This window comes from Balaenoptera acutorostrata, chromosome 9 (assembly GCF_949987535.1).
Source record: "Balaenoptera acutorostrata chromosome 9, mBalAcu1.1, whole genome shotgun sequence".
NCBI classification, from domain to species: domain Eukaryota; kingdom Metazoa; phylum Chordata; class Mammalia; order Artiodactyla; family Balaenopteridae; genus Balaenoptera; species Balaenoptera acutorostrata.
In genome coordinates, this window is record NC_080072.1 from 17,716,205 (window position 1) to 17,729,649 (window position 13,445).

The 13,445-nt window shown below is 35.5% G+C and overlaps 1 protein-coding gene across 2 annotated transcripts in view; it reads right to left on the reverse strand.

The window, feature by feature from the left end:
- TTC17 (tetratricopeptide repeat domain 17) overlaps positions 1 to 13,445 on the reverse strand; it is a 154,498-nt gene that overhangs the window by 103,723 nt on the left and 37,330 nt on the right. For both annotated transcript variants that reach the window (XM_007181099.2, XM_007181098.2), the window contains exons 6-10: positions 5,539 to 5,648; positions 4,817 to 4,961; positions 4,236 to 4,375; positions 2,633 to 2,793; positions 1,027 to 1,139 (exon numbers count right to left, since the gene is read on the reverse strand). In XM_007181099.2, coding sequence (XP_007181161.1) covers positions 1,027 to 1,139; positions 2,633 to 2,793; positions 4,236 to 4,375; positions 4,817 to 4,961; positions 5,539 to 5,648 — 669 coding nt within the window. The remainder of the gene's footprint in view (positions 1 to 1,026; positions 1,140 to 2,632; positions 2,794 to 4,235; positions 4,376 to 4,816; positions 4,962 to 5,538; positions 5,649 to 13,445) is intronic.

Consider the following 13,445-nt stretch of genomic DNA (forward strand, 5'->3'; position numbering starts at 1 on the left):
TTTTCCCCTTAAAATGCTTGGATTTAAGACAGGGAGCTAGAGTCCCAGAGGGTGTAAGTCTGTTCTTCCTTTACTACTCTTGAAAACCAAACATGGGATATTGCTAGGAGCTGGCTCACAAAAATCACAGGGAGCTTTTGGTCTCTATTACTACTTCTCCTCCTAAACGGCCTCTAAATTTTTATTTCTTACTCTTTCCCAATGTAGTCTGGGTTTTTCCAAATTAAAGAGTTCTAATTTTCCATGGTTTGTCTTCCTATAGAAGCTGTCCTGATCTCTTATTTTAACTGCTTATTGCTAGAAATTTCTGTATCTATGATTAAGGAACATGATGGGTTTTCTATAGGATAGGATAAATGTTATTTTATTTCCAGTATCCTTTTGGATGAAAATTGGACTCTGGTTGTGTTTACTGTCTATATCAGCATCAGTTACATGCTATCTGGTATCATTATATTTATGTATTATTTCTTCCCAACTAGATAGGCTAGGATTTTATGTATGTGTATGACTGTGTGTATATGTGTATCTACCTGTGTGGACATATACAGAGACAGAAAGAAAGAGAAAACATGCACACAGCAATGCACTTAATAAACGTTTTTTGTAGATGATCATTTTGATGACGTTTTTGGTTGAAGCAACATAACTGGACTGATGACTTCAGGAAAGAGCACGGCTACTCTTTCCCAAATTTTAAATTATAGGTCTTACTAAAGTAAGTTAAAAGGGGAGGTAAAGGCTTTGAGTCACAGACCAATTCTAGCTCTCTTGGTAAAGAAGAAAAGAATTAAACACATATGAAAAGAAAATATAGCCAGTACTTTGGGAAACAAAAATCTCATTCATGGAGTAACTGAGTACTCTCTATAAAATCTGACTTCATAAACATAACAGATACTCAAAACCTTAAATGATGGTCACACATTTTAGAGATCAATTATATAAGGAATTAAGGGGGGGAAAGTGATATTACTCTTAGATATGTAAAAGTTTATAAGAACTAGAAGAGACTAAGAAAAAGACCTGAACATAGTCCACATTTTCAAAGATATCACCACGATGGTAGCGCACAGGTTGGTCCCACTGGCAATGTAAACTATGCTGCTGGTTGACCAGACGGCATATCTGATGATTTCCTGGAATAAGAAAGGAAATTTAAATTGATGAAAAAGATCAGCAATGCCAACATGATTTTCTTAGTCTAAGTCGTGTAGTATCAACCCTGTACTCTTCAGAGCCTGGCAGAGTACTTACAGAGGGGAAACTTATCCAGGGGAAATCTCATTAATGGTTAAATTAAATTAAATATTCTAAAGAAGCCTGTTTCTCCACCTATAAAACAAATGGGCTCCACTAAATAATCAGTGAGGTTCCTTCTGGCAATTGCATTCCATGACTGTAAAATCTATTGATTAAATTGTTTTAAGACTTTGCCCATCTCTCTGGAGAAAATACATGTATATGTGTGTATATATATATATATATATATATATATATATATATATATATATATATATATAAGCGCTCTGGTTGCATTTCAGTACTGATTGAGCAGTAAATAATCCCAAGGACTGAACATACTCTTTACACTCAAAATAGCAAAGAAAACTTGTCAGGTGGATTGTAAAATGGACCGTAAACGTTCACAGCTAAGAGTCAAAGATCAAGAGGCTGTACAGACCAATATATTTACCATGGGAGAAGGATGTAATATAAGGGATTCTATTCATTTATTCTTCGGTGTCAAGTTGTCATATCTGCTCCCATAGAGTTTAATCAGAAATGAAACATTCTGGATACAATCAAATCACTGATATCCTGTCAACGCAAGTTCCTTTAGACCAGTGGTTCTACTTTGGGGTCACAGACTGTACGAGATTTTAATAAGAGCTACATACCGTCTTACCAGAAAAAAAATTGTGCATATACACAATACTATGTATAATTTTGGGGAGGATTTCAGAACCCCCTGAAAGTATTCCACTGATTATTTTCCTATTTGAGACAAAGTCTAGTCTAAAATCTTACTTGTAAAATAAAACATTTGTTTTTAATGGGGCAAAAAAAAAAGGAGAACATTTAGCCTTATTGCCACTGTTGGCTGAAAAGTGTGGATGTTTTGATTCTAGGGTGTGTCTAGCTTGCAGTAAATTGGTGTAGGGCCATGTTACAGTGTGTTTTCAGACTAGCAACAACAGGCATCAAATAGGAGTTTGTTAGAATAACAGAATCTCAGGCCCCAGCCCAGACCTACTGAATCAGAATCTGCATTTTAACAAGATCTCCAAGAGATTGATATGCATACCAAAGTTAGAGAAGCATCAATGTAGGCCATAGAGGGCAAACAAACTGTTAAGACTCTTAGGATACAAAAGATTTGGTTTTTACTTTAAAATTTGGTTTTTAGTTTAAAAATTTGGTTTTTACTTTTTACTAAAAAAAAGTTAGAAGGATCAAACCAGCTCCTCAGGCCTGCTGGTATACCTGTAGTAATGATTTCATTTTAAGACTGAGAGAAGTCATAAGCACAATTTTATACTGCTTTATGGCTACATGAAAGTTATGAAAGTAAAGCACACTAGAAGTGAATTTCCTAACCTGTCTTCAATTACTTGGAATCAGTACTTACCTAATTGTGCCTCTTTTGCCATCTGTGTCTCATGGATGATATTTCTTAAGATTTGCTCTTCCTGAATCAGCTTATGTTTTTCTAGGATCTCCTGCTGTCTCAGGTAGTGGTCATGTTGCTTTTGATATTCTTTCAACTCATTCAGTGTTCGCTGGAGGGATCTTAACATTTTTTAATAACAGGAAAAAGTTACAGAGCTTTAAAATTATGGATTTTTAAACCCACTTAAATACATAGATTTTCTGGTTCTCAGCAAAAATTGCTAGATTTTGACTTTTAACATACAATCATTGTATCACAAGTTCAAGAACAATGGGGCTAAATAAATACTATTGTTTCATTAAAATTTTGGGGAAAAAAGATGGATGTGAAATTCTTCCCATAAACACAACAATTAATGACATTAAATGGTGTGTTAGACTCTTCAGGTGCCAGATAAGATAAATAGCAATAAATAATACTATAAAGCTTTATACATTTAACAAGTCTATTTCCCTCCACAAAGACTGTGTCAGTTCCACGGACATTCAAAGCCTCTCTAGAATCTTCCTTTTCACCTTTTCCTTTGATTCTACCTAAAGACAAGGTTAAGAGAAGAGGCCACAATGCCTTGCTCTTGCACTCTAGCTTCTTGGTTTACAGATTTGAGGAAAAAACCACAGAAACTGATTATAAAGGAATATTCCCTACCACTTGGTATCAATAAATCAGCTGCTTGATTATATTTAGTCACGAAAATCTTATTACCTATTACACTGTTAACATATGGAGATTTAATAGCTGCACAGATTGTATAAGAAGAGCATAATATTGGAAGAAACTCAGCCAGGGCAAGTTCTGATCAGGTACAACAAAGCCAGGCATAAACAAGCTGTTATTCTTTCCTTTTTACTACATTAGGCTTTTAAACAGATTGGAAAATAAGCAAAAGTTTAATGAAATCCAAATCTCCATTTAATTCTATAATAATCAAAGTATACTCAAAACATTAAGGCTAATTCTATAAGAGATGAACAATTCACTTCTAAGTTATGTCAAGTTCCTTTACTGGCCCTATTATTTATAGACTTAAATACAGGATATTTTTAAAGTATACTACAAGGACCAAGTACAACAGAATTCCATTACTGTACAACTTACACAAATCTGATTAAAATGTGGGCCAAATAATCTCTCTCAACATCACTTAACCAACATAACAATAGCCCAACCTTAGAAGTCAAAGGAGAGAAAGCTCAAATGTAGCATGCGCAAGTGATTTTACTGACAGTGTATTCTATGGAAATAAAAATGTAATCAATAGAATTACTGAGCACCTGGCAGCACCCCTTCCTCCATCTGACTTCATACAAGTAATAGATTGTCAATATTGTTAAGACTTAGATGACGGCATTTACTGTAAATATGCTCTAGTTCCTGGAATCCTTTATACAACCACTGACTTGTGCTAAACCTCCTGATTGGAGAAAAAGGACAGGACTAGCATTAGTGAAAAGGTGTTTTTCTTAATTCTAATGAACAAATTAACACTGGTATCACCCTACACAAGTCTAACCTAAGGTTCTACAGTGTTGGTGCTTCAGTAATTTTTTCTCCTAGTTACCTATGTTGAGCTTCCAATTTCTGCTCGAGTTTTTGCTGACACAGGACAGCATGCTTCCTCTTTATAGCTTGCTCAAACCCAGGTTTAGCCTGCAAAGCATGGTCATAACAGAGCACTGAGTGGTTATACTCCCCAAGCATCTGAAGAGACAAAAACAAACACACACACATACACAAACACAGGGGGGAAAAATGTTAGCCTGGTTGTATCCGTCCAAATACCCTTATGATTTATGAGATCACACCAAATCTCATACAGTGAATATTATTTCGATCAGTAGTCAAATCTCCATAACATGAAGCAATGCTGTATAGGATGGTTCAATTGGAAGTACTGTTATTTTAAGAAGAGTATGCTAAAGGAATATAATATTCGTGTCAATTTAATTATTTTCTTTCTTGTGAAGAGGCTAAAACACTTATGATTCATTATTGCTATGAAGTTTTTTTCCCTTAATTTCTTCATTTCTATCCCCTTGTTTGGACCAAAAGAAGGGAAAAGGGTATTTTTTATTGGAAAAAAAGAAAGAAAGAAAGAAAACAGCAACTGGATTGGTTCATGTAAAAAAAAGTTGTATTTACTGCATATATATTTCCTAAAGTGTAATAGCTAGTGAAGAAGTCACTGTCGTCCAGAGCTGCGTGGACCACGACAGCAGCATCAGCAGAGAAGTGTGCTCTGTGCAGAACATTCGCCAAGTTGACCAGGGCAATGTCTTTATTGTGCCTAAAAGAGAGGGGAAGATGTAATTAGATGTCAGGAAAGAAGCATGTGCTCCACAATTGCCTATAACTACCTGACAAGGGCAAATTACATTCAAAGTTATTGAGCTTAGGAAAATAACTTTGAGTTTACTTACAGATGGGGAAAATAATTTAAGAAAATCCTAATGTTTAATTTTACATAATTGATGGTGCTTACTCAATCTGATAGCTACAAGTTTTGCCACAAAAATAAGGTCTGGCAGAGATTTTATGCTTTTAAAATGTATTTAGGGCTTATATTTGCTTTGAGAATAATTTAATTTATGATAGTTCCTCCAACCAATTTCCTTAGTTTCAAGTCTCAAGTGAATCAGAGGGCATCTACATTATATATTTTTCCTTAACAGAAATCAGAAGTATGTTATGCCATTATCTCTTTGAACTCTTTGACATCTATCATTTTTGTGATGGGACTAATTGCAACAGGGATGGAGGAGAATGTAAGTACAACACAATGCTTCTTCTTCTTGTTTTTTATGTATTTTAACAGTCCTGAGTTACGTGGAAAATCAGGAGGTCCAGAAGGGGAGGAATCCTACCTGGATGAGAAGTGAAGTGCTCGCATGGCACATTCCACTACTTGATACGGCTCATTCTTTATTCTCCAGTAAAATGAAGCCATGTTATATAGTACCCACGAGGAAGAGTTCTAGAAATTAAACACATAAAATGACAACCAAATATAACTCAAGATAGTTTCTTCAGAATGTTCAAAATGAGCACCTTTACACTCTGTCTGGTCTGAAACTGATGAAGAAAACCAAGACTTATTACAGTAGCGACAAAGCAGAGGACAAAGTACAAATAAACTATCCCTGTCAAGAGAGCATGCTGATCATTAGCTGATCAGGTGTATTAAGGTGTGATCTAAACAGAGAGACTGTCCAACCCCAGGCTATCTAACAATGGGGAAATAAAGCCGAAAAATCCCACCAAGTGGTCACAACTTGGGCCTTGTTTCAGGACTTTAGAAGTCAGGATCTAACCTACTTAGAAATGCTAGTTGTTCTAACATTAAATTCCTGAAATTAACATATTGCAAAGTTTCCTATTTATTTAACATCTGAATGAAGGTATGTATGTAAACAAATGAAAGGCTTATGCTTTTGTCAAAGGTAAATTTTTGTCATTTTCTCATGTGTGTTCAGAAACTAATTCAGACCTTTACATTGCTAAAAAGTAAGTCTTTAGTATGTAGTAATAAGTGCATTATTTAGTCAAATTAAACAGAAGTTCAGATAGGTTTTCTCCTTTTGTGGCTTGGATTTTTTTGTCCCCTAACATATACTAAATTTCAACCACATAGAGGTCATAAGACTAAACTGAATCATGTCAAAAGCTCAATGTAAGTAAGTTTAAACCCAAGAAAGAAATATCAAATTCAGCATGGAAAAAAAGTCATAAGTTTAAGATAAAATGGGAAAAACATATGACAGCCAACACTTAATATCATTAATGTGTAGCTACCTCATAAAAATTCTAAACAGAGAAACAAAAAACCAAAAGAACAAGGGCCAAAAACATGGACAATTCAAAAATATGAAACAATGATTACTTAGCAGGTGAAAAGATATAAAAGTTAACAACAACAACAAAAGAATTAAAGAGATACAAGTTTTCCTTTTAAAAACTGGCAAAGATTAGAAAGAATGCCAGTATTCACTATTGGCTACAGTGTATGCTAACTTCAGATATTAAGTGTAGAAATATTAGGTTAGTACAGCATCGCTGGGGGACAATTTGACAATATACATTTGAAAAGCCTTAAAAATGTGATTATCCTTTCATCCCCAAATTTCACTATAAAAATTTATCCTATGATAATAAAGTTTTAACTATAAAGATGTGTAAAAATAAAACTCCAAAAATATATCATAAAACAGCAATTATCTCTGACTTTTTAAATTATAATTTTTAATTTCCCTTTTCTTTGATTTTTATATAGCTTTTCTTTTTTAAGAAGGACCAATTATTTTATTTTAAAAAGTTATCTTTAAGACTAAAACTGGTATGGGACTTCCCTGGTGGTGCAGTGGATAAGACGCTGAGTTCCCAATGCAGGGGGCCTGGGTTCGACCCCTGGTCAGGGAACTAGATCCCACATGCATGCCGCAACTAAGAGTTTGTATGCCACAATTAAGGAGCCCTGGGGCCGCAACTAAGGAGCCCACCTGCCGCAACTAAGACGTGGCACAACCAAATAAATAAATATTAAGAAAAAAAGAGTAAAACTAGTATAATTCTTTATTAATCATCCTTAAGTATTCTATCTTCAAGGAAAAAATATGATTCTTGAGTGTTGCAACGAAAGATTTCAGCACTAAGTGTAGCTGGTTACGGAATACTATATTCTTTCACACTTGACTTATGACTTAGGCTTCAGTCTCCTTTTTAGTAGCCTTTTGAGAAAGTTTTCCTTTAAATCAACAAATGATTTTTAATCTCTTATTTTTAAACCTTATATTGTGAATTGGGACAAAAAGATTAATTAAAAATTCTACATGATCCACCTGCCAATGCAGGGGGCACGGGTTCAACCCGTGGTCTGGGAAGATCCCACATGCTGCCGAGCAACTAAGCCCATGCGCCACAACTACTGAGCATGCGCTCTAGAGCCTGCAAGCCACAACGACTGAAGCCTGCGTGCCTAGAGCCTGTGTTACACAACAAAGAGAAGCCACTGCAATAAGAAGCCCGCGCGCCACACTGAAGAGTAGCTCCCACTTGCCTCAACTACAGAAAGCCCATGCGCAGCAACAAAGACCCAATGCAGCCAAAAATAAATAAATAAATAAATTTACTTTTAAAAATACACAAATAAAAAATAAAAATTCTACATGAACTACTAAAAGCATCATGATAAGCAGAATACTCTACTCATCATAGTATATTCAAAGAGAAAAGTAAATCTTTAAATAAAAATCTGTAAGATTTCTTGCCGCTGGACCAGGAATCAAACCTGTGTCCCCTGCCTTGGCAGGCGGATTCTTAAGCACTGCACCACCAGGGAAGCCCCTAGATTAATTTAAAGAGAGGGCAGACAGCAGAAGCAAGAAGAACTACAATTCTGTAGCCTGTGGAAGGAAAACCACATTCACAGAAGGACAGACAGACTGAAAAGACAGAGGACTTTGTACCAGATGAAGGAACAAGATAAAACCATAGAAAAACAACTAAATGAAGTGGAGATAGGCAACCTTCCAGAAAAAGAATTCAGAATAATGATAGTGAAGATGATCCAGCACCTCAAAGAAAAATGGAGGCAAAGATCGAGAAGATGCGAGAAATGTTTAATGAAGACCTAGAAGAATTAAAGAACAAACACCTAGAAGAATTAAAGAACAAACAAACAGGAATGAACAATACAATAACTGAAATGAAAAATACACTAGAAGGAATCAATACCAGAATAACTGAGGCAGAAGAACGGATAAGTGACTTGGAAGACAGAATGGTGGAATTCACTGCTGCGGAACAGAATAAAGAAAAAAGAATGAAAAGAAAGGAAGACAGCCTAAGAGACCTTGGGGACAACATTAAATGCAACAACATTCACATTATAGGGGTCTCAGAAGGAGAAGAGAGAAAGGACCCGAGAAAATATTTGAAGAGATTATAGTTGAAAACTTCCCTAACATGGGAAAGGAAATAGCCACCCAAGTCCAGGAAGCACAGAGAGCCCCAGGCAAGATAAACCCAAGGAGAAACACACCAGGACACATAGTAATCAAACTGACAAAATTTAAAGACAAAGAAAAATTATTGAAAGCAACACAGGAAAAATGACAAATAACATACAAAGGAACTCCCATAAGGTTAACAGCTGATTTCTCAGGAGAAACTCTACAAGCCAGAAGAGAGTGGCATGACTTATTTAAAGTGATGAAAGGGAAGAACCTACAACCAAGATTACTCTCCCCGGCAAGGATCTCATTCAGATTCAATGGAGATATCAAAAGCTCTACAGACAAGTAGAAGCTAAGAGAATTCAGCACCACCAAACCAGCTCTACAACAAACGCTAAAGGAACTTCTCTAAGTGGGAAACACAAGAGAAGAAAAGGACCTACAAAAACAAACCCATAACAATTAAGAAAATGGTAATAGGAACATACATATTGATAATTACCTTAAACGTGAATGGATTAAATGCTCCAATCAAAAGACACAGGCTCGCTGAATGGATACAAAAACAAGACCCATACATATACTGTCTACAAGAGACCCACGTCAGACCTAGGGACACATACAGACTGAAAGTGAGGGGATGGAAAAAGATAGTCCATGCAAATGGAAAGCAAAAGAAAGTTGGAGTAGCAATACTCATATCAGGTAAAATAGACTTTAAAAAAAAGAATGTCACAAGGGACAAGGAAGGATACTACATAATGATCAAGGGATCAATCCAAGAAGAAGATATAACAATTATAAATATATATGCACCCAACATGGGAGCACCTCAATACATAAGGCAACTGCTAACAGCTATAAAAGAAGAAATCAACAGTAATACAGTAATAGTGGGGGACTTTAACACCTCACTTACACCAATGGACAGATCATCCAGACAAAAAATTAATAAGGAAACAGAAGTTTTAAATGACACAATTGACCAGATAGATTTAATTGATATTTATAGGACATTCCATCCAAAAACAGCAGATTACACTTTCTTCTCAAGTGCACATGGAACATTCTCCAGGATAGATCACATCTTGGGTCACAAATCAAGCCTCAGTAAATTTAAGAAAATTGAAATCATATCAAGCATCTTTTCTGACAACAATGTTATGAAATTAGAAATCAGTTACAGGGAAAAAAAACGTAAAATACACAAACACATGGCGGCTAAGCAATACGTTACTAAATAACCAAGAGATCACTGAAGAAATCAAAGAGGAAATCAAAAAATACCTACAGACAAATGACAATGAAAACATGGCGATCCAAAATCTATGGGACGCAGCAAAAGCAGTTCTAAGAGAGAAGTTTATAGCAATACAAGCCTACCTCAAGAAACAAGAAACATCTCAAACAATCTAACCTTACATCTAAAGGAACTACAGAAAGAAGAACAAACAAAACCAAAAGTTAGTAGAAGGAAAGAAATCATAAAGAGCAGAGCAGAAATAAATGAAATAGAAACAAAGAACACAATAGCAAAGATCAATAAAACTAAAAGCTGGTTCTTTGAGAAGATACACAAAATTGATAAGCCATTAGCCAGACTCATCAAGAAAAAGAGAGAGAGGACTCAAATCAATAAAATTATAAATGAAAATAGAGAAGTTACAACAGACACCACAGAAATACAAAGCATCCTAAGAGACTACTAAAGCAACTCTATGCCAATAAAATGGACAACCTGGAAGAAATGGACAAATTCTTAGAAAAGTATAACCTTCCAAGACTGAACCAGGAAGAAACAGAAAATATGAACAGACCAGTCACAAGTAATGAAATTGAAACTGTGATTAAAAATCTTCCAACAAACAAAAGTCCAGGACCAGATGGCTTCACAGGTGAATTCTATCAAACATTTAGAGAAGAACTAACACCATCCTTCTCAAACTCTTCCAAAAAATTGCAGAGGAAGGAACACTCCCAAACTCATTCTATGAGGTCACCATCACCCTGATACCAAAACCAGATAAAGATACCACAAAAAAAGAAAATTACACACCAATATCACTGATGAATATAGATGCAAAAATCCAAAACAAAATACTAGCAAACAGAATTCAACAACACATTAAAAGGATCATATACCACAACCAAGTGGGATTTATCTCAGGGATGCAAGGATTCTTCAATATATGCGAATCAATCAATGTGATACACCACATTAACAAACTGAAGAATAAAAACCGTATGATCATCTCAATAGATGCAGAAAATGCGTATGACAAAATTCAGCACCCATTTATGATAAAAACTCTCCAGAAAGTGGGCACAGAGGGAACCTACCTCAACATAATAAAGGCCATATACGACAAACCCACAGCAAACATCATTCTCAATGGTGAAAAACTGAAAGCATTTCCTCTAAGATCACGAACGAGACACGGATGTCCACTCTCGCCACTATTATTCAACATAGTTTTGGAAGTCTTAGCCATGGCAATCAGAGAAGAAAAAGAAATAAAAGGAATACAAATTGGGAAAGAAGAAGTAAAACTGTCACTGTTTGCAGATGACACGATACTATACGTAGAGAATCCTAAAGGTGCCACCAGAAAACTACTAGAGCTAATCAATGAACTTGGTAAAGTTGCAGGATACATAATTAATGCACAGAAATCTCTTGCATTCCTATACACTAACAACGAAAGATCAGAAAGAGGAATTAAGGAAACAATTCCAATCACCACTGCAAGAAAAAGAATAAAATACCCAGGAATAAACCTACCTAAGGAGGTAAAAACCTGTACTCAGAAAACTATAACACACTGATGAAAGAAATTAACGATGACACAAACAGATGGAGAAATATACAATGTTCTTGAATTGGAAGACTCAATATTGTGAAGATGACTATAGCACCCAAAGCAACCTACAGATTCAATGCAATCCCTATCAAATTACCAGTGGTATTTTTTACAGAACTAGAAAAAAAAATCTTAAAATTTGTATGGAGGCAAAAAAGACCCCGAATAGCCAAAGCAGTCTTGAGGGAAAAAAAACGGAGCTGGAGGAATCAGACTCCCTGACTTCAGACTATACTACAAAGCTACAGTAATCAAGATAATATGGTATTGGTACAAAAACAGAAACACAGATCAATGGAACAGGATAGAAAGCCCAGTGATAAACCCACACACCTATGGTCAACTAATCTATGACAAAGGAGGCAAAGGCATACAATGGAGAAAAGACAGTCTCTTCAATAAGTGGTTTTGGGAAAACTGGACAGCTACATGTAAAAGAATAAAATTAGAACACTCCCTAACACCATACACAAAAATAAACTCAAAATGGATTAGAGACCTAAATGTAAGATCGGACACTATAAAACTCTTAGAGGAAAACATAGGAAGAACACTCTTTGACATAAATCACAGCAAGATCTTTTTTGATCCACCTCCTAGAGTAATGGAAATAAAAACAAAAATAAACAAATGGGACCTAATGAAACTTAAAAGCTTTTGCAAAGCAAAGGAAACTACAAACAGGACGAAAAGACAACCCTCAGAATGGGAGAAAATATTTGCAAACGAATCAACGGACAAAGGATTAATCTCCAAAATATATAAACAACTCAAGCAGCTCAATATTAAAAAGACAAATAACCCAATCAAAAAATGGGCAGAAGATCTAAATAGACATTTCTCCAAAGAAGACATACAGATGGCAAAGAAGCACAGGAAAAGCTGCTCAACAACACTAATTATTAGAGAAATGCATATCAAAACTACAATGTGGTATCACCTCACACCAGTCAGAATGGGCATCATCAGAAAATCTACAAACAACAAATGCTGGAGAGGGTGTGGAGAAAAGGGAACCCTCTTGCACTGTTGGTGGGAATGTAAATTTATACAGCCACTATGGAGAACAGTATGGAGGTTCCTTCAAAAAGTAAAAATAGAATTACCATATGTTCCAGCAATCCCACTACTGGACACATACCCAGAGAAAACCATAATTCAAAAAGACACATGCACCCCAATGTTCCTTGCAGCACTATTTACAATAGCCAGGTCATGGAAGCAACCTAAATGCCCATCGACAGACGAATGGATAAAGAAGATGTGGTACATATATACAATGGAATATTACTCAGCCATGAAAAGGAACGTAATTGGGTCATTCATAGAGACGTGGATAGATCTAGAGACTGTCATACAGAGTGAAGTAAGTCAGAAAGAGAAAAACAAATATCGTATATTAACGGATATATGTGGAACCTAGAAAAATGGTACAGATGGACTGGTTTCAGGGCAGAAATTGAGACACAGATGTAGAGAACAAACGTATGGACACCCAGCGGGGAAAGCGGCTGGGGGGTGCGGGTGGTGGTGTGATGAACTGGGCGATTGGGATTGACATGTATACACTGATGAGTATAAAATTGATGACTAATAAGGACCTGCTGTATAAAAAAATAAATAAAATTAAATTTAAAAAAAAGAAAGATTGTAAAGGGCTTCAAGAGGTCATACTGTCCATCACCCTACCTCAGCTGTGCTGTACATACTGTAACAGTATTAGAAATTTAAGATGACCTCCTTTATATCTGACCAACCTGTTAATTTTTTTTTAACACACTGACTCCTATTTTCAATTGATGTTTAATTTGTATTATATTCACTACCTTTCAATTTTTCTCCCTTATTGGTTTAGGAAACTTTTAAAAAATCTTCACAAACACAGCCATTTTATTATGTTAAAAGTTTTAATGTTTTGATTTCCAACTGTCATCAGCAAAGTTTTAATATATTTCACAG